Source organism: Nicotiana tabacum, chromosome 22 (genome assembly GCF_000715075.1).
Source record: "Nicotiana tabacum cultivar K326 chromosome 22, ASM71507v2, whole genome shotgun sequence".
NCBI classification, from domain to species: Eukaryota; Viridiplantae; Streptophyta; class Magnoliopsida; order Solanales; family Solanaceae; genus Nicotiana; species Nicotiana tabacum.
Window position 1 is genome coordinate 62429514 of NC_134101.1, and position 23069 is coordinate 62452582.

Here is a 23069-nt window from a genome sequence, read left to right on the forward strand (position 1 = left end):
TAGTTGCTATATGTCATTGTTGTGAAATTTTCTGGAAGATTCTATATCTGGATTACATGAAGATGAACTGTATAAAATTGATTTGACTTAAACTGCTGGATTTGAAAGCATGTCTAATCTCTGTTGGAATTACTGAAAATGAACTATAACTGTGTAGCTCGTCACTATCTTCAATTCCTTATTTATTATTGTTACTTGTTGAGTTGGTTGTACTCATACTACACCCTGCATTTCTGCCACGACCCAAAACTAACCCCTGTCGTGATGGCGCCTATCGTGGAACTAGGAAAGCCGACTCATTTCCAAAACAAAATGAAATTTTCATTTCAAAGATAATTTCAAGGTTATTTAACATAAAACCTCCATTTAAAGAGTTCAAATCGAAGAAAAACAAAAGTGCGAAAAAGAAAAGCCCGACATCGGGATGTCACTAGTCATGAGCATATACTACAATCTATCTAACAATATCAAGGCTAACTCAGCCCGGAAAATAGCTAAATACAACTAGAGGAAGATAAGAGGGAGAAGAACAGGGGTTGCGATCGCCAAACAGCTACCTTGCTATCTCCAAGAAAAATCTGCAACCAGAACACTCAATAACCGCTACTGTGTCCAGCTATACCTGAATCTGCACAAAAGGTGCAGGGAGCAACGTGAGTACGTCAACTCAGTAAGTAACAATAATAAATAAAGACTGAGCAGTAGTGACGAGCAATAAAGCATATAACGTTCATGTCAGGAAATCTCAGTAAAATACCACATGCTTTTAAAATCAGGATTTGAATCAAACATCTCGTTTAAACCCAGTTCCAGTAAAAATCATTTAAAGATATTTTTCCAACAGTTTTTCTAACGAAGGCTCAATGCAAAGGTGAGCAAAAATGATAAAATTATAAACAGCCCTTCGAGAAAACCTCACAGTCACTCGTGCCACTCGGGCATACCTCACATTCACTCTTGCCACTCGGGCATACCTCACAATCACTCTTGCTACTCGGGCATACCTCACAATCACTCTTGCCTCCTAGTCACTCAGCACTCGGCACTCGCACTCAGTAGGTACATGCGCTCACTGGGGGTGTGTACAGACTCTGGAGGGGCTCCTTCAGCCCAAGCGCTATAATCTGCACGGACAACTCACGTGCGATAATAATAAAGTATGCTGCAGGCGGGCAGCCCCGATCCATACTCATCCTCACAAATCAGGCCCTCGGGCTCACTCAGTCATAAAGTATGCTGCAGGAGGGCAACCCCGATCCACACTCATCCTCACAAATCAGGCCCTCGGGCATTTCAGTAAAACAGGGCATTCGGCCCAAAATATTTATATGCATCAAAATAGAGTCATAAAACTGAGTTATGCGGTAAACATATATAAACATGATTGAGTATAAATTTTCAATCGAAAACAGTGAGAGGATGGTAAGAAACAGCCCCTAAGGGTCCAAACAGTATTGGCGTAAGGCCCAAACATGGCATTCAACCCAATTTACAGAAAATCTTTCTAAAACATATAAGTATCAATGGTTTCAACAAAGTATGCAACTTTACAGTTGCTACGGGGCGGACCAAGTCACAAATCCCCAACAGTGCATGCCCACACGCCCGTCACCTAGCATGTGCGTCACTAAAAATAGTAGAATGATACAAAATCCGGGGTTTCATACCCTCAGGACTAGATTTACAATCGTTACTTACCTCAAACCGGTCAAATCTCTACCCCGCAATGCTCTTGCCTCTGGACTCTGCCTCCAAATGCTCCAAATCTATTCACAATCAGTATAATACCATCAATATACGCTAATGGAATGAATTCCACAAGAAAAGCTTCAAAATTAGACCAAAACCCGAAATTGGCTCAAACATCGCCTGTGGGGCCCATGTCTCGGAACCCGACAAAAGTTACAAAATCCGAAAGCCCATTCAACCACGAGTCTACCCATACCAATTTTACCAAAATCCGACCTCAACTCGACCCTCAAATCTACAAATCTTATTTCCAAATTTCTAAGTTCCAATCTCTGATTTACACCTCAAAATCATGTAATCTAGTCGGATTATTCGATGATAATTCAATATTATGGAGTAGAAATGATCACAAGGGACTTACCTCAAGTTTTCCTTGAAGATATATCAAAATTCGCCTCTCCCCAAGCTCCAATTTGTCAAAAATGGCAAATGAGACGAAGTCCCTATTTTTATAATTCTACCCAGACATCCTCGGTTCTTCCTCGATCTTGGCCCTCGATCGTGACCCTCGACCCTGGGCTCGATCATGCCTTTGATCGTGGCCCTCGACCTTGAGCTCGATCTGGGCTTCAATCGTGGCCCTCGACCCTGAGCTCGATCTGGACTTCGATCGTGGCCCTCGACCCTGAGCTCGATCTGGGCTTCGATCGTGGCCCTCTACCCTGTGCTCGATCTGGGCTTACATCTGGGCAGAAGCAATTTCCAACAGAAGGAAATTGCAGCAGTTGTTCTAGTTCAATTTTTGATCTGTTAACCATCCGAAACTCACCCGAGACCCTCGGGACCTCAACTAAATATACCAACAAGTCCTAAAACATCATACGAACTTAGTCGAATCCTCAAATCACCTCAAACAACGCTAAAACCATGAATTACAATCTAATTCAAGCCTAATGAACGTTGAAATTTCTAATTTCTACAAACAACTCCGGAACCTATCAAATCACGTCCGATTGACCTAAAATTTTGCACACAAGTCCTAAATGACATAATAGAGGTATTTCAATTTTCAGAATCAGATTCTGACCCCGATATCAAAAAGTCAACCCCCCGGTCAAACTTCTCAAACTTCCCAAAAATACAACTTTTGGCATTTCAAGCCTAATTCCTCTACGGACTTTCAAATAATATTCCGGACACGCTCCTAAGCCCAAAATCACCATACAGAGCTATTGGAATCATCAAAATTCAAATCCGAGGTCATTTACATATAGGTCCATAGCCGGTCCACTTTTCTAACTTAAAATTTTTAATTATGAGACTAAGTGTCTTATTTCACTCTGAGTTCCTTCCGGACTCGAACCAACTAACCCGATATAACATAATATAGCTGAATAACACAAAAAGAAGTAGGAATGGGGAAAACAGGGTTATAACTCTTGAAACGACCGGCCGGGTCGTTACATCCTCCCCCTCTTAAACATCCGTTCGTCCTCGAACGGGTCTAGAAACATACCTGGATTCTCGAATAGGCGTGGATATCTGCTCCGCATCTCCCGCTCGGTCTCCCAGGTGGCCTCCTGCACAGGCTGACCTCTCCATTGCACCTTCATTGAAGCTATATCCTTTGACCTCAACCTTCGAACTTGCCGATCCAAAATAGCCACCGGCTCCACATCATAAGTCATATCACCCTCTAACTGAACCGTGCTGAAATTCAAAACATGGGACGGATCTCCAATATACTTCCGGAGCATGGAAACATGAAACACTGGATGCATACTCGACAAGCTGGGTGGCAAGGCAAGCTTATAAGCCACCTCTCCTATCCTCTGAAGCACCTCAAAAAGCCCAATGAACCGGGGGCTCAACTTGCCCCTCTTCCCAAACCTCATAACACCCTTCATGGGTGATATCTTCAGCAAAACCTTCTCCCCAACCATAAAAGACACATCACGGACCTTCCTATCCGTGTAGCTCTTCTGCCTAGACTGTGTCGTGCGAAGCCGCTCCTGAATCAATTTCACCTTATCTAATGCGTCCTCGACCAAGTCTGTACCTAAGAGCCTAGCCTCACCCGGCTCAAACCATCCAACCGGAGATCTACACCTCCTCCCATACAAAGCCTTGTACGGAGCCATCTGAATACTCGACTGATAACTGTTGTTATATGCAAACTCCGTGAGTGGCAGAAACTGGTCCCATGAACCCCCAAAGTCAATGACACAAGCACGCAACATGTCCTCCAATATTTGAATAGTGCGCTCGGACTGCCCGTCTGTCTGAGGGTGAAAAGTTATGCTTAACTCAACCTGAGTACCCAACTCTCGCTGCACGGCCCTCCAAAACTACGATGTGAACTGAGTACCCCTATCTGAAATGATGGAAACTGGGACACCATGCAGGCGGATGATCTCTCGGATGTAAATTTCAGCCAACCGCTCTGAAGAGTAAGTAGTACCAAATGGAATGAAGTGCGCGGACTTGGTCAGCCGATCCACAATAACCCAAATAGCGTCGAACTTCCTCGAAGTCCGTGGTAGCCCAACTACAAAGTCCATAGTGATCCGCTCCCACTTCCACTCTGGGATCTCTAACCTCTGAAGCAAGCCACCCGGTCTCTGATGCTCATACTTAACCTGCTGACAGTTTATACACCGAGCCACAAACCCAACTATATCCTTCTTCATCCGCCGCCACCAATAGTGCTGCCTCAAATCCTGGTACATCTTCGCGGCACCCGGATGGATGGAATACCGCGAGCTGTGGGCCTCCTCAAGAATCAACTCTTGAAGCCCATCTACATTAGGCACACATATCCGGCCCTGTATTTTTAGCACCCCGTCATCACCAATAGTCACATCCGTAGCATCACCTCTCCAAACCCTATCCTGAAGAACGAGCAAGTGAGGGTCATCATACTGACGCTCCCTGATACGGTCATAAAGAGAGGACCTGGAGACCACACAAGCCAATACCCGACTAGGCTCTGAAATATCCAATCTGACAAGCTGTCCTGCCAAGGTCTAAACATCTAATGCCAAAGGTCTCTCTGCTGCTGGAAGATATGCTAAACTCCCCAAACTCTCTGCCCGACGACTCAAAGCGTCGGCCACCACATTGGCCTTCCCCGAATGGTACAAGATAGTGATATCATAGTCCTTAAGAAGCTCCAACCTTCTCCGTTGATGCAAATTAAGATCCTTCTGCTTTAACAGATACTGCAGACTCCGGTGATCAGTATAGATCTCACAATGAATCCCATACAAATAATGACGCCAAATCTTTAAGGCGTGAACAATGACTGCTAACTCAAGATCATGGATAGGATAGTTCTTCTCATGGGTCTTCAACTGGCGCGAGGCATAGGCAATCACCCTACCCTCCTGCATCACAATACATGGTGTAAGAACCTGAAGTTGATGGCAAACCTAACACTGGAGTTGTGGTCAAAGCAGTCTTGAGCTTCTGAAAGCTCTCCTCACATTCATCCAACCACCAGAATGGAGCACCCTTTTGGGTCAATTTGGTCAAGGGCGATGCAATAGATGAAAATCCCTCCACAAAGCGACGGTAGTAACCCGCCAAACCAAGAAAGCTCCTAATCTCCGTTGCTGAGGACGGTCTGGGCAACTCTGCACCGCCTCTATCTTCTTCGGATCCACCTGAATACCCTCACTGGATACCACGTGCCCCAAGAATGCTACTGAACTGAGCCAAAACTCACATTTAGAGAACTTTGCATAAAGTTTCTCCTCCCTCAATCTCTGCAATACAACCCTCAAATGTTGAGCGTGCTCTTCCTGGCTACAAGAGTACACCAGGATGTCATCAATGAATACAACGACGAATGAGTCCAAATAGGGCTGGAATACACTGTTCATCATATGCATGAATGTTGCTGGGGTATTGGTCAGCCCAAAAGACAACACCAAGAACTCATAATGGCCATATCGGGTTCTGAAAGCTGTCTTGAGAATATCTGAATCCCGAATCTTCAGTTGGTGATAACCGGACCTCAAATCAATCTTGGAGAACAACCTCGCTCCCTGAAGCTGGTCGAATAAATCATCAATACGAGGCAAAGGATACTTGTTCTTGATTGTGACCTTGTTCAACTGCCTGTAATCAATACACATTCTCATGGAACCATCCTTCTTTTTCAAAAATAGAACCGGTGCACCCCAAGGTGACATACTAGGCCGAATAAACCCCTTATCAAGGAGTTCCTGAAGCTGTTCTTCCAATTCCTTCAACTCCGCCGGTGCCATATGATACGGTGGAATAGAAATGGGTTGAGTTCCCGGCACCAAATCAATACCAAAGTCAATATCCCTGTCAGGCGGCATGCCCGGTAGGTCTGCAGGAAACACATCCGAAAAATCACGTACCACCGGAACAGAATAAATGACAGGAGTCTCTGTACTAACATCCCTCACAAAAGCCAAATAAGATAGGCAACCCTTCTCAACCATGCGCTGAGCCTTCAAATATGAAATCACCCTACTTGGTACATAATCTACATAACCGCTCCACTCAACCCTCGGAATTCCCGGCATAGCCAATGTCACCATCTTAGCGTGACAATCTAGAACAGCATGACATGGAGATAACCAATCCATACCCAATATCACATCAAAGTCAACCATACTGAGCAACAATAGATCTACTCGGGTCTCCAGACCCCCAATAGTCACCACACATGACCGATATACGCGGTCCACAATAATAGTATCGCCCACAGGAGTAGATACATGTACAGATGAAACTAAGGACTCACGGGGCATATCCAGAAAATGGGCGAAATACGAGGAAACATATGAATACGTGGAACCAGGGTCAAATAATACTGAGGAATCTCTGTGGCAAACTGAGACAATACCTGTAATCACAGAATCTGAAGTAATAGCATCTGGTCTGGCAGGGAGAGCATAGAAACGGGCCTAACCACCCCCTGATCTGCCTCCCCTTCTAGGGCGACCCCTAGCTGACTGACCTCCACCCCGAGCTGACTGGGCGGATGGTGAGGTAGCTGGTGCTGTAGTCGGAGGCTGACTCCTCTGCTGAGATAGACCTCCATGACGACGAGGACACTGCCTCCACATATGCCCAAGCTCCCCACACTCAAAACAACTCCCTGGTGCTGGCGGCGGAAACTGAAGGGAACCCCTAGCACCGGGATGACTGGTAGAAGAACCTGGCATGGAAGAGCCCTGAACAGGTGGAGCACGGGACTAACTCTGAACTGGAAGGGCACTAAGTGATGAGTGGACCTAATGAGAACTATGAGAACCATGGCCAGATGAAGCACCCCGATGAAATGGCCAAGCTGACTGAGCCTGTCTGAAATGACGACCTCTACCGTCCTGGAACTGACCCCCAAAAGGAGCACCGCTGAATCCACCCTGACCACGAGGCCTCTTGGCCTCCCGCTCAACCCTCTCCTAACTGCGACAATCTCAATCTGCCGAGCAATGTCAACAACCTCATCAAAGGTAGCACCCAAAACCCGCTCCCTGGTCATGAGCAGCTGTAACTGATAAGTGAGGCCATCAATAAACTTCATGATCCTCTCTCTATTTGTGGGAACCAAGCAGATAGCATGACGGGACAACTTGGAGAACCGCATCTCATACTGTGTCACAGACATATCACCCTAGCGTAGCCGCTCAAACTGTCTACGCAGCTCCTCTCTGCGGGATCGAGGCACGAACTTCTCCAAAAAGACCACAGAGAACTACTGCCAAGTAAGGGGTGCTGCGCCAACAGGCCTACGCCTCTCGTAAGTCTCCCACCATCTAAGTGCAGCCCCAGAAAATTGAAAGGTAGTGAATGAGACCCCACAAGTCTCCAAAATACCAGCAGTACGGAGTATCCTCTAATACCTATCAAAAAAGTCCTAAGCATCCTCTCTCTCTGTGCCATTGAAAGGTGGTGGCTGAAGTCTCCCAAACCTCTCCAACCTACGCTGATCATCCTTAGGCATAGCAGGAACCACATAATCCCGAGCAACAATAACCGAATGGGCTGGTGGTGCCTCTGGTGTCTGAAATCCCTGAATAACCTGCTCGGGTGTGCGAGCGACGGGAGTCTGAGTGCCTCCCCTGGCCTGAGAAGTGGTTGCGGCCGTCGAAATAGAGACCGCCTAAGCAAGTCCAGTACACGCTGTCAGAATCTGAGCTAGGGCCTCCTGAAGGCCTGGAATCACAATAGGCACAGGTGGTGCTTGAACTGGTGCATCAACAACTGAAACTTGGTCCTGATCTGGGAAAATCGGTGGATCTGTAGGTACTGCCCTAACTGATGTACGGGCTGAACCTCTGCCCCTACCACGGCCTCTACCGCGGCCTCGGCCTCTCGCGACCCTGGCTGGTGGTACTGGTTGCTGGCCCTCCTGACCGGTAGCACGAGTCCTCACCATTTGTGAGAGAATGAAACAACAGATGTTTAGTTACTAGAATCAACAGATTCGCACGACAAGAATTCAAGAATGTGGAGTTTCCTAAAGGTTCTGCAGCCTCTCGAAGATAAGTACAGACGTCTCCGTACCGATCCGCAAGACTCTACTAAACCCCCTCATGACTTGTGAGACCAATGTAACCTAGGCTCTGATACCAAAGATAATTTCCAAAACAAAATGATATTTTTATTTCAAAGATAATTTCAAGGTTATTTAACATAAAACCTCAATTTAAAGAGTTCAAATCAAAGAAAAATAAAAGTGCGGAAAAGAAAAGCCCGACATCGGGTTGTCACTAGTCATGAGCATATACTACAATCTATCTAACAATATCAAGGCTAACTCAGCCCGGAAAATAGCAAAATACAACTAGAGGAAGATAAGAGGGAGAAGAGGAGGGGCTGCGATCGCCAAACAGCTACCTTGCTATCTCCAAGAAAAATCTGCAACCAGAACACTCAATAACCGCTACCGTGTCCAGCTATACCTGAATTTGCACACAAAGTGCAGGGAGTAATGTGAGTACGCCAACTCAGTAAGTAACAACAATAAATAAAGACTGAGCAGTAGTGACGAGCAATAAAGCATATAACGTTCATGTCAGGAAATCTCAGTAAAATACCACATGCTTTTAAAATCAGGATTTGAATCAAACAACTCGTTTAAACCCAGTTCCAGTAAAAATTCAAATAGTTTTTCTAACGAAGGCTCAATGCAAAGGTGAGCAAAAATGATGAAATCATAAACAGCCCCTCGGGCAAACCTCACAGTCACTCATGCCACTCAGGCATACCTCACAATCACTCTTGCCACTCGGGTATACCTCACAATCACTCTTGCCACTCGGGCATACCTCACAATCCCTCTTGCCACTCGGGCATACCTCACAATCACTCTTGCCTCCCAGTCACTCAGCACTCGGCACTAGCACTCAGTAGGTACCTGCGCTCACTGGGGGTGTGTACAGACTCCGGAGGGGCTCCTTCAGCCCAAGTGCTATAATCTGCACGGACAACTCACGTGCGATAATAATAAAGTATGCTGCAGGCGGGCAGCCCCAATCCACACTCATCCTCACAAATCAGGCCCTCGGCCTCACTCTGTCATAAATTATGCTGCAGGCGGGCAACCCCGATCCACACTCATCCTAATCAGGCCCTCGGGCATTTCAGTAAAACAGGGCATTCGGCCCAAAACATTTATATGCATCAAAATAGAGTCATAAAACTGAGTTATGCGGTAAACATATATAAACATGACTGAGTATAGATTTTCAATCAAAAACAGTAAGAGGATGGTAAGAAACAACCCCTAAGGGTCCAAACAGCATTGGCGCGAGGCCCAAACATGGCATTCAGCCTAATTTACAGAAAATCTTTCTAAAACATATAAGTATCAATGGTTTCAACAAAGTATGCAACTTTACAATTGCTACGGGGCGGAGCAAGTCACAAATCCCCAATGGTGCACGCCCACACGCCCGTCACCTAGCATGTGCGTCACTAAAAATAGTAGAATGATACAAAATCCGGGGTTTCATACCCTCAGGACTAGATTTACAATCGTTACTTACCTCAAACCGATCAAATCTCTACCCCGCAATGCTCTTGCCTCTGGACTCTGCCTCCAAATGCTCCAAATCTATTCACAATCAGTATAATACCATCAATATACGCTAATGGAATGAATTCCACAAGAAAAGCTTCAAAATTAGACCAAAACCCGAAATTAGCTCAAAAATCACATGTGGGGCCCATATCTCGGAACCCGACAAAAGTTACAAAATCTGAAAGCCCATTCAACCACGAGTCTACCCATTCCAATTTTACCAAAATCCGACCTCAACTCGACCCTCAAATCTACAAATCTTATTTCCAAATTTCTAAGTTCCAATCTCTGATTTACACCTCAAAATCATGTAATCTAGTCGGATTATTCGATGATAATTCAATATTATGGAGTAGAAATGATCACAAGGGACTTACCTCAAATTTTCCTTGAAGATATATCAAAGATCGCCTCTCCCCAAGCTCTAATTTGTCAAAAATGGCAAATGGGACGAAGTCCCTATTTTTATAATTCTGCCCAGACATCCTCGGTTCTGCCTCGATCTTGGCCCTCGATCGTGACCCTCGACCCTGGGCTCGATCATGCCTTTGATCGTGGCCCTCGACCCTGAGCTCGATCTGGGCTTCGATCGTGGCCCTCGACCCTGAGCTCGATATGGGCTTACATCTGGGCAGAAGCAATTTCCAACAGAAGGAAATTGCAGCAACTGTTCTAGTTCAATTTTTGATCCGTTAACCATCCGAAACTCACCCGGGGGCCTCGGGACCTCAACCAAATATACCAACAAGTCATAAAACATCATACGAACTTAGTCGAATCCTCAAATCACCTCAAACAACGCTAAAATAATGAATTACACCCCAATTCAAGCCTAATGAACGTTGAAATTTCTAATTTCTACAAACAACTCCGGAACCTATCAAATCACGTCCGATTGACCTAAAATTTTGCACACAAGTCCTAAATGACATAACAGAGGTATTCCAATTTTCAGAATCGGATTCCGACCCCGATATGAAAAAGTCAACCCCCCGGTCAAACTTCTCAAAAATATAACTTTCGGCATTTCAAGCCTAATTCCTCTACGGACTTCCAAATAATATTCTGGACACGTTCCGAAGCCCAAAATTACCATACAGAGCTATTGGAATCATCAAAATTTAAATCCGAGGTCGTTTACATATAGGTCCATATACGGTCCACTTTTCTAACTTAAAATTTTTAATTATAAGACTAAGTGTCTCATTTCACTCCGAGTTTCTTCCGGACTCGAACTAACTAACCCGATATAATATAATATAGCTGAATAACACAAAAAGAAGTAGGAATGGGGAAAATAGGGTTATAACTCTCGAAACGACCGGCCGGGTCGTTACAACTTCGTGTACAGATACAGGTGCTTCTGGACATAGCGGATGTTGATTTTCTCGCACAGTTGATTTTTTGGAGATTCAGAGGTAGCTGCCGTGTTTCGCATACCTTATCTCTCTTTCCCTATCTCCTTGTTTACTGTATTTGATTTTAGACTATTATAGACCGTATTTTTCATACTTGAATTCATATTAGATGCTCATGTACTCAGTGAAACCAGGTTTTGGGGAGTGTTCGTATTAGTATTTGTGGAATTTTGTATTGTATTTAAATATTATATTTTCAAACTTAAGAGAAATTATATTTTATTGAGATTATCGGCTTGTCTAGTATCGAGATAGGCGCCATCACGATAGGTTGGGATTTTGGGTCGTGACAGCTATTTTGCAAGAATAACCCTTTTGGTCATTTTTTTTAAAAAAATAATACTTTTAGTATTTACTAATTTAGCCCTTTGAAAATATATAAATATATCCCTCCCCCCTCTTCTTCATTTCTTCACTCATCTCTCAATTCTCAAACCCAAATTCTCAATTGCCGTTCTCTCATTCTTCACCTAAATTGCAATCAACTATTTGGTTCTCATTTTTTTTTTGGAATTTTATTTATGGTATTATTTGAAATTTGAACAATTGACGTTTCTTCGTGGTAACATCAGAGTTGTGAAATTCAATTTCAAGACTTCAAAAAATCATCAAGTATTCAATTTATTGCGGAATTCGGGGCAGTCCTTCCAACTCTTTCTCTTAATTAATATTTTATTTGCATATTTAATTTTTATTAGTAGTTAAATTTTTACACTATATTTAATGCTGCAAAAAGAGTTTGTAATAAGGTTGCTAATGGAAAAAATAGAAAAAGAGGTACTACTTCAACTTCTAGTAGTAATTTAAATGACTTTACACATGTTTCTAAAATATCACCTGATAATAATATAGATTATGAACAATTACAGGAAGATTTTGGTATAGAAGATAATCAATTAGAAATTGAAGATGACACACCACTTACACCTAGTAGTGTTGAGTTTGTAGCAGGGGTGGTGGTCGTGGCACTAGTAGTAGACCACTTGTGGCTCCGACTAGTAATCGGAGAAGGAGAAGTAAAGTTTGAAAATATTTTGAGAAAATAGAAAATTCTGATAGAGCTAGATGCAAAATTTGTAAAGATGAGTTTAAACATAAGACTGGAGGAAGTTTAGGGGGGACTGAGACACTTAGTAGACATATGAGAATTACTCATCCTATAGAATGGGGTTCTGATTTAGATGAAAATCAAGGAACTCTAAACCCTAGTATTGGAGGACTTATGAAATATGATAAAATAAATGATCGTGAGGAGTTAGAATAAATGATTGCTTTGGGTTGCCTACCTCTTTTTTTTTTGCTCCTTCATCATATCTTATTATGTATATTCAAAGGATTTATAATCCTTTATTTAAAGGTATCCCTAAAAGTACTTGTAGATCTGATAGCTTTAGACTTCATGGACAATATCAGACATACATACGTTATTTGTTTGACCACCTTCCTTGTAGAGTTTCTTTAACTTCTGATATTGGCCATGCTGTTAATGGAAATGATTATTTGACAATTACATGTCATTGGATAGATGATAATTATTGTATGCAAAAACGTATTATATCCCAAATATATATTGTTGTATGAACAAGCTAAATGATTATTTACAATAATTATATAATTATTATGCAAATATAATTGATGATGTTGCTATTAATGTAGGCAATGTTAATCCCACTATGCATTGTACTACTTCTACTACATCTGCTACTATGGATAAAGATGAAGGCCTTGATGGTTATAATATTTGGTCTACATTTTCTTCCCCTCAAACCAGTAGCAGGAACATTGATGGACTTCAATTCTACTTGCAAAAGTAAAACAGTGCCTCGCACAAAGGAATTTTCACCATTGGGATGGTGGCATGAGAATGAAAAGCAATTTCATGTTCTTTTCGCTATGGCTCGGGACGTGCTAAATGTGCCAATTTTAACTGTTGTATCTGAGAGTGCATTTAGTCAAGCAAGACAACAACTAGGAGACACCCGTCACTCGTTGGGAAGCGATGCTTTGGAAATTTTAGTATGTTTCAGAGATTGGATTAGATCGGAACGAAGAAATTAGGGATGTGAAGATGTTGATAAACCAGAAGACGAGAAACTTGGAGATATATTAACACATGGTAACCCATCTGAATTTAACACTACAGAAGATGGCCAAGAAGTTCATATTGATTATGAAGAACTTACTAAGGCAGTGCAAAACCTTTGAAGTTCTTGATTTATATTTAATATCTCAAATTTGAATTTACTATTTTTTCTTTAATTTAGTTGTTATAAAATGTAAACCTTTAATTTGCAAGTTTGAAATAAAAAAAAAAAACTTGCAAATTATAAGTTAAATTTTTTCCATCTTTATTGTATTATCTTAAATTCTTAATGAAATAATCAAATAGAAGGCTTTTAAAACCTTTGAAATTTATTCAAACACTCTTTTTATAAGATTATTTTTATGTTTTACATTTTTATTTTATCTTAATATAAATTACGATAATTACACAAAAATTAAAATATACAAAAAAAAGGGGGCCCGAAACCGTTCCGGTTCAAATTTTCATCGGCCAGGCACGGAATCGATAAAACCAATATTTGAAACCGGTAACCGGCCCGGCACGAAGACCGGCCGGTCTCCTTTCCCCATAACCTGGTCGGGCCCCTTGACACCCATAGTGCTAGCTAGTACTTTCCGGACAGACAGAAAAATAAGAGAAATAGAAACAACAAATATGCAGCCAAAAAAAAAAAAAGTAACAACAAATAGGTCTCTTCTGTTTGTTGGAAAAACAAATATAGATTTAGATAAACAAAGACGGCAACTAGTATCCAAAATGAGAAATTAATCACTATGTAAAAGCTAATTCCACACTTCAGCTTACGTGAGATTAGATATTTATATTTCAATCCGTGTCTTCCCGCTTGTGTTAGCTTTCATTTAGGATTTTCCTAGGACAAAGATTATTTTTAACCCGCAGAAAAAATTATTTAATATTCGGTAGTCATAAAAGTGCATAAAATTTATATATTTTTTGTATATAATATACAAAATATTTATATATACAAAAACCGGCCCAAGAGACTATACTAATTTAGAAAGCGGCTATAAAATGTCATTTTCTCGTTTTAGTCTAATTCGTGTAGGTAAGGCCTGAATTCATAGAGCACCCTCATTAACGAGAGGCCCAAGACTTCAAATAAATTTCAAGGTAATTGCCAAATGATAACTTGAAAATCAGATGAACCTTCATTCTCGTTTTGTTCACCTTGTGCTTTTTCCTGTTTGGTTGTCCTCAAACTCTCGTTATCCAACGTACTGTTACCCCTTCCCTCGTCACTTCATTTTCTTTTGATATGCATTATTCCTAGACGACTAAGAGATCGTAAAATTTAACCGTATTTTTATATTACTAGTTTCTCTGCACAACGCACGTAATCTATGATTCTACAAAATAGTATATTAAACAAAGTTTTTTGAGTAAATAATTATAAATGAGAATAAAGTAATCTTTCTTAGTGAATGATCAATATGGATCATCGTCTGGTGGCTTGCTTATTTGTCGAGGTTAAAATGATTAGATATCTACAAAATTTATGAAGAAGAATAATCAAAGTTTAGTTAGATATATTGTTATTCTTTTACTTATTATGATTTTATTAGGTAAAACATATAATGAAGCGTATCTTAATTTTTATAAATGATATTCATGGTGTATATTCTTTTCATCCATTTAGATTGCTTTTTCATAATCATGATCAGGTGTTTTGTTGTCAAAATTTTCTAGTGAAAGAAGAAATAAAGAAATTTAGTAGTATCTTTGGCGTAATATCTTTGTAAATCAGAAAATTAAGCCTATGACTGTTTATCATCTATCAATTTTTCAAAAAATTCAGCATCATTTTTAGCAACATCTGCCCATAAAATATTTCTATATAATGATACCTATATATTTATATTTATATTAATTTTTCTATATAATACATCAAATGACTTTTTTTCACAAAAACTTGTGTAATTTTAACTCACATTTTGGTTGTAACTATGATCTTTTTTTTTCTCCTATTCTGTCCTTTTCCAATAAGTGATTTCACTTTACTAACATGCAAACTACATTTGAAAAAAATGAGAATCTTTACCTTTAGTCATAAAATTATCTTTATTTATTAATTTAGTATATGTTAATTTATTTTTCAAAAAGAATAACATGTTTAAATAATATTGATTGTATTTTCTGGAATCGTGTGTACTAAATGATTTGGAATTCACATACAACACATGTGTCGGAAATTTATAATATTTAAATGCAAATACTATTTATATCTCGTGATCTTAAACTTTCAAGTTTGGACATGATCTTCCAAAAATAATAGTTCACTTTGTATCATCCTTCAACTTGAAAGTAAACTTTCCCATAATTATGCATATACCATAGTATAAGTCAACTGATGAATTTTAATTAATTTAGCAATAGAATATGTTAATTATCATATTAACTAATATATATGTCATTCCTTAATAAAATAAATTTGTATCTAATGTTTCTAATTTCACAAAGTTACAGAATTAAAATTTTTAGAAGAGTGAGTTTAAGAAAAGAGAATCCGAATTTTTGGCTAGTTTCTTTGTGAGTTGTTGCTTTGACGCTATAGTCATTACTCATTCCTATACTCAAAGTCTTGTCTTGCAAGGGAATAACCTTCTAAATTTCTGAAGAAGCGCATCCCTTCAAACCCTTTATATATATAATTATGAGAATGTCTCGTGTTTTTCCTTCGTGTCTTGGCAGTGTGGAAAATGGTGATCTTACCAATGGATAAGCATAAGAGAATTTCAATTTGTTGCATCAGCGAAACCCATGTACTTTTTTAATTCTAAAGGCTTCTTTGGTGAAAGGAGAAATAACCGATCATGATTATCTATTAATCTTTTTTTTATTTATTCTTCTCAGTCCAAGATACAGTTTACTCCATGTATAAATACTAAAAATATTAATCGAATTTGAAGAGAAGTTTTGAATGAAGGGTTGCGACTTTTAGAGAGGAGTATCAAACGTGCAGTTGAGGGGCTGTTTGTAGTCCTAGTTTTTTTTTAAATTAGGTTATTTAGGTTTTTCATTAAGAAGGGTAAAAAGTAAATTTAACTTTTAAATTAAAGGGTTCCTACTTTTAATATAACTAGTTTTAATGTACGTGCGTTGCACGTGTTAGCTAAGCTTATTAATAAAAAAAAATGTATATCATAAGAATGAATTTTATAATAGCAATTGACGTCAAATAAATGTGACATTTATTTAAATGAAATGGAAATGAGTGTTAACATGTATTCAAAGTAATTGAATAATTTATAATTCACACTGAAAAAACTTATTATCCTCCAAATCACATAATTTGCGGTATTTTCATAAGTAAGTTAAAGTTTCTTGAAAAGTCTTTTCAATATGCAGTCCACAATATCCTTGCTTAATTACTGTTTGGTCAAAGAGCTTTCTCCAATCAGTTAAACTGAACAAAGTACTAAGAAAAAAATTTACAAATTCAAAATTTGGTGTGAAATTTGAAACAAAGTACCACCTTGTCCGAGACCAAGATAGATAATCATGACGTTTAAAAAATAAGGAAATTTTATCTCACTTCTTATCATATCCAATTGAACCCGCAGCAAAACAGTCGTTGCTTTCGTGGGATGCTCGTTTTCGATAAGGAATTGGAGAATCAAAAATAACTTTTTTGGGGAATCAAGCGAGATGATATGTTGAAATAATATAAAATAAATAATATGTTAAAATTGAACAAAAATTAAACAATTAAATAGAAAGAAAAAGAGATTTATTTTTATGAGATAACCAAATTATTTACCCGAGGAAGAGCTTTTTCCAGTCAGGTAAACTGAACAAAGTACTAAGAAAATTTTTTAGCTTCTGTATTCAAAATCTGATGTGAATTTTGAAATAAAGTACCACCTTGTGTGAGACCAAGATAAATAGTCATAACGTATAAAAAAAAATGAGGCAATCTTACCTTCTTTTTTTTTTTGATTCCCCTCCCCCTTTATTTCCCTTTCATCCCCCTTTGTTTGAGTTATTGCTCCTTTGGTGACTCGAACCGCGACCTTGAGGTTGTAGGTGAGAAGTGTTGACCATCTGAGCAACCCCCTCTTGTCGATAATCTTACCTCACTTCTTATCAATTCCGATTGAACCCTCAAGAAGCGACCGTTGCTTTTGTGGAATGCTCGTCTTCAATATAGAACTGGCTAATTAAAACCATCTTTTTTTGGGGGGAGGAGGGTGATATGCTGAGATAATATAAAATAAATAATATGTTACAATTGAACAAAAATTAAAAACTTAAATAGAAATAAAGAGAGAATTATTTTTATTAGATAATTATTTACTTGACAAATGAAATTGATAAGTTTTTGATTGGATGTGGGGACGCCAATTGCCAACTTCTATTCTTAAATACCACGTGCAATATAAATAACACAGTCAATTCTACTTGATCAGGCAATAGTAATTATAGTTACAAAATATAGGATAAAATTACTCTTGAATTATGAAGATGTTTAATTAATATGAATTAAAATGTTTAATCACTTTTTTAAAAAAATATTTTGGAATGCAATAATTCAAACAATGTGTACAAATTTTATAAATAAGCCAATTTAAAATTGTAATCATATATGAGACATCGTATACAAAAATCACAATCGAAAATATTTTGATTTGTAATTGTTTATGAAGAATACACTAAAAACAATGAAAATATATCACTTCAAAAATAGCTTAAAGGTTAAAAAGCTTACCTCAAATCACCCGCAATTTCGCGTTGCCAACGTCAAGTATTTAAGAATGTGGAATAGAGTCTTCGTTTATAAAAGTGTTCAATTTTTCCAAATTGGCTTTCTATCCGGCAATTTTGGTAAAATAATACTAAACCCAAAGTAACACCATGGACAATTTTGGTAAAAGAATTCTAAACGTGAAGTAACATTAGTTGTTGGTGAAACCAACCTTTTTAACCCTATAAAATTTGTCGTTCTTAAATTTAGAATATTTATGCTTCAAATTATTTGTATTGTCCTAGATCCTTCTAGAAAGAACTTTAGTTAGTGGAATAACTCGCTATGTTGGCTGAATATACTCATATAGTAAGAGAAGGATTCAACAATAAATTTGGTAAAATAATACTAAACGTAAAGTAATATTAATTGCTCGATAATTTTGTAAACGAATCTTAAATACAAAAGCGACATTAATTGTTGGGATCTTCTTAATGTTATATTTCGACTCTTTTAGTTTTTTAAATAGATAAAAAGTTATTTTTACTTATAATTATAATTTTATCCAATATAAAAGCCATTTCGTAAAAAAGCGAATAATATTTTGGTAAATACTTTCGTACTTTTAATATAATATAGATATAGATAAGACGAGTATTGTCCACCTAGTTTTTTTTTTCCTTTTCTCCGTCACTACTTAAATTTAACCAAAAGAAAAACATAAGACATTAAAAAAATATTGTGAGTATTAACTTATAGTGAAATCCCTGTTTTAGCCCATTGAATTTAATTTTCTTAAGCATGCATAAACTGTATATCTTCAACATAATATGTCCTGTATGCCAACGCGGCTACGCCATAATCACATCCGTACATGACGATTCCACTCTCCAGTCTCCACTCTCTTCCCGTACAACTACCCCTGTTGTTTTTCACACTAGCTAGTTCCGTTATAAAATCAATAGTACTAGACTTGGGTTTTCTTCTCTGTTTCCAAATTGATTCTCAACAGGAGTGATTTTGGGCACAATGGGTAAGGTAAGATATGAAATTTGCTATCCACTATTCCACTGTTCTCTATTATTTCTCACATTATTCCTTTAACGATTGACTGGTAATGATGTTATTGACTTTTTGTGGTTGTGAGTTTGCAGAATAAGAACAAGCAGAATGAAGGAGAGATGAAGAACGAAGAGCAGCAGAAGAGGGAAGGAGAACAGAATGAAGGAAAGATGCACCAGAAGAAGGAAGGAGGCAACTTAACCGTGGTTTTGAAAGTTGATTTTCACTGCGACGGTTGCACCCTTAAGATTATTAAAGCCGTTCGAAGTTTTGAAGGTATAATGCATGATTTTTCCTTTAAATTTCTCTAATATTCTTCGTTTTTTTTTGTTTCCCCTGTTTTATAAATTGTACTGTTTGTTCTTCTTCTTCATCATCGTTATATCTTGCCCTGTTTTCGCCGTCAACTTGGATTTCAGACATATTGATTGTTGTGAATTGTGAATCTGATTTGCTTCTTCGATTTTCCGCTCTGTTTTTGCTTTTGTTTCCTCGCCTCTGAATATTACTCGGTATTCATTTATTCTCAATATCTGGTTTCTTACGAGTAAAATTAAAGGTGTGGAGAAGGTGACCTGTGATGGCGAAGCCAACAAGGTGACGGTAATCGGGAAAGTGGATCCACTGAAGCTAAAGGAGAAGGTTGAGCGGAAGACGAACAAGGCAGTTCAGATTGTCTCTCCGTTGCCTAAGGATTGCAAGAAACAGAAAGTCCCTGGAGAAAATGGTGAAGATAAGAAGCAGAAACACAAAGAGAAAGAGGTATTGGCTACTTACACCTGGAGAAAATGGTGATTCTGTACCTGTCGGTTTGCGTCGTTTTCATTCTGTTGCATGCTGCTTCTTTTCCCATCTGTTTTCTCTTTAATTTGTCTTGTTATGCATTTGGCGCAATGTAGTATTTCACGGTACGACTCGTTGTCATTATTCAATTCTACTAGTATATTTCAAATTTACGTGCGCATTTTAGTCAAACATGGCAAGTGGTGGTTTTCCGATATTGAATATACTGGGAATAAGCTACAGCCTAATGGATATTTGTCAATAGCATTCTTCATTTCTAAGAAACTTGAATATTACTAAATTAATTATTTATCCATTGTAGCCTCCGGTTACCACTGCGGTAGTGAAGATACACCTACACTGTGAAGGATGTATCCAAAAGATTCAGAAAGTTATCACTAAAAATAAAGGTGAGATTAATTAATTAATAGTAGTAGTAAACATTCTGCTTATTCCGTTTATTTGAACAGTAGTCTCTATCTGAATGTTGTTAACGGGATGTTGACGGCCAATATGAATTGCAGGTTACAAGGAGATGAAAATGGACATGGAAAAGGACTTGGTAACAGTGACAGGTACAATGGATATGAAGGAATTGGTGGAGGAACTGAAGAAGCAACTGAAAAAAGATGTTGTAATTGTGCCGCCGAAGAAGGAAGGGGGAGAGAAAAAAGACGGCGGCGGCGGGAATGGAAAAGGGAAGGATGGGCAAGGTGGCGACAACAACAAGGGGGGGCAGATGGATAATAATGGATTAATGCAGGTTCACTATGGGTATCCGTACATGGACATGTACTCTGCAATTCAGGCTTCTGAGATTTTCAGTGATGAAAATGCTAATGTTAGCTTCTCTTGAGAACCTTTTCATGTGATCAAGTTTTTGGATAATCGTAGGGGGGCTGGAGATAGTTATCCAATTTTATACCATATGTCAGTCATTAGACTATAGGAAGCTAACTATTGTGAAGTGGCTTAACTTTGAACAATAGCATTCATTACCTTTCTGTTAGTAATTAAAACTTTTGGTTGAATATTAGCTAGTGTCATTGAGGCTATTTGAAGACATACTCCTTTAACTTGCATATGGAGTTGGTGCAATCCTTATCTTGATTTATAATTAAAATGGTTATCACTGTCAAATGTTTGAGTTATTCTGCGCACAAAAATAGAGATGTTAATATCAAGAGACTATATTATTGGCATTTGGCAGCACCTAATGTTAAGTTCCTGCAATGAAAAAAAAGATGAGCAACTATTTTCACAAGAAATACCCACGAATCACGAACGATGCAGAAAATAAAACAAATTGCTTCTGTATAGACCAATGCAGGGACACTCTGAGATGCTGACTATAGGCTTAGACGGATACGGACTCAGTTTCCACTTTCCTTGTCCTTTCTTATGCATTCTTTCCAATGGTCCTCCTCTCCACTCTAGGAATTTATCTGCGAAATTTCTCTTATCCATAAACAACGTCCTATTTTAAAAGTATACAAACAATCTGTTTACCGTCTAAATTTTAAACTCAGATATTGTATTTTCGTATCAAATTAACTTTCAACTAGTTTTCCGCTATTAATTACTGTGTACAATATATAATTCAAATAATTCTTTTCGTCCCAAAAAGAATAATGGATTTTGTAACACGATGATACATCTGTTTTTCTGAATTCGTACTTTAGTTTCGGCAGTTTTAATTAGGCGGAATGGCTTCCTGACCACTTAAATTTGTCGGATTTTTAAAAGCCGATACATAAACTTTCTATTTTCCTATTTGAACATCCGAACTCATTTTTCCCGTAACTAATAAACATATGTGACAAGAGACCATGCGTGCGTGTATTACACACACATATGTGCCCATCCAGTCAGCAAATGACCAATCGATATCTTACACGTCAAGGGCGCGAAAACCCTAACCTTGGTCCCCTCTTTCATTCCATAGACCGACCCCTCTCCCCTCATTTTAACCTCTCTCTGACCAAACCCTCCCATGTTCATTCCAGAATTTTGATGATCAGAGAAGGTGAAAAAAATCTAATAAGTGAGGGGATCATATGTAAGGCCCATAGGCCATCATAGTAGGCACACAATATGCCATTATATGTAAGGCCCTTCTTGCTATCGATGAACTCTCCATAAGTTCGAAAAACCTCGTCGAGAATGGCACTGATTTGCTCATCGCTGAATTTGACCCTAGGGTTACAGCAACCACCAAAGCTGCCATTTCCTCGCGGTTAAGACCCCATCGCCATTTGCATCAAAATTCTGGAAGATACTTTTCACCTTCTCCGATCGTTGAATTCCAGAATCTTCCAGATTCTTTTCACCTTCTCCAACACTAAAAAAGGACTTGTTTATTGTGGTGGATATGACGTGAGGTCAGCCGTACTGGATGACCTTCCAAAATCGATCATAATCACTCACCCCCTTTAAAACTCGATCATAATCACTCACCCATTTTTTTGTTTTCGTTTATTATCTGTTAATCTTGTTCTAATCGAGCTTTGTTTGGTCCAAGTAATACAAAACTTAGCTTCAACTTCATAACGACAAAATATACAATTTTCCATCATTTTCACGATCTGAAAAAAAGATAAAGAAATTAAAAATGGAGCTTCAAATTTTACAAGGAGAAATGGAGCTTCAGATTTAAAAAAATGGAGGAAGAGGATATTTTAGAAGGAATGAATAAGAAAACACTTAAATACAACCCATTTTGTACTGTTGGGTGTTGGCAAGGGGGCTTTTACGCTCCTGGGCGTCGTGTTCCTCACACGGCTTGCTGATTAGGACCAACTAACGCCACATGGGCATGATCAATGGTCAAATATGTTTATTAGTTACACTTAAATACAACCCATTTTGTATTGTTGGGTGTTGGCAAGGGAGCTTTTACGCTCCTGGGCGTCGTGTTCCTCACACGGCTTGCTGATTAGGACCAACTGACATCACATGGGCATGATCAATGGTCAAATATATTTATTAATTACCGAAAAAATAAGTTCGAGTGTTCAAATAGAAAAATTAAAAATTTATGTATCCGCTTTTAAAACCTCGCTAAATTTAAGAGGCTAGGAAGTCATTCGGCCTTGCTCCAATGATTAGATCAAATCCTCGTTTATAGAAAAAATATATTTTTAAAATTTATTATTGTGCGCCGCCTGGTATTTCAAACATTAGGACACAATCTGATTCGGCCCTACTCTTACACCAACGAAAGGACAAAATTCTGAACCAAAGTGTCCTTTAGTAATCTTTAATATTTTACTATTTTGTTAC

At 38.8% G+C, this 23069-nt stretch overlaps 1 protein-coding gene across 1 annotated transcript; it reads left to right on the plus strand.

The window, feature by feature from the left end:
* Positions 1-18788: 18788 nt before the first annotated feature.
* On the plus strand, positions 18789-20643 carry LOC107790072 (heavy metal-associated isoprenylated plant protein 1-like). The gene is made up of 5 exons (XM_016611968.2): positions 18789-18980; positions 19097-19280; positions 19564-19766; positions 20110-20197; positions 20312-20643. Exons 1-5 carry the CDS (start codon positions 18972-18974, stop codon positions 20641-20643), a joined length of 816 nt encoding a protein of 271 aa, XP_016467454.2. The 5' UTR covers positions 18789-18971.
* Positions 20644-23069: the final 2426 nt, after the last annotated feature.

Bases quoted from the DNA above. Each gene is read 5' to 3' on its own strand.
- LOC107790072 (XM_016611968.2), top strand. The intron at 19,767-20,109 runs GTATTGGCTACT...TATCCATTGTAG, and splicing joins AGAAACACAAAGAGAAAGAG to CCTCCGGTTACCACTGCGGT. The intron at 20,198-20,311 runs GTGAGATTAATT...TATGAATTGCAG, and splicing joins AGTTATCACTAAAAATAAAG to GTTACAAGGAGATGAAAATG.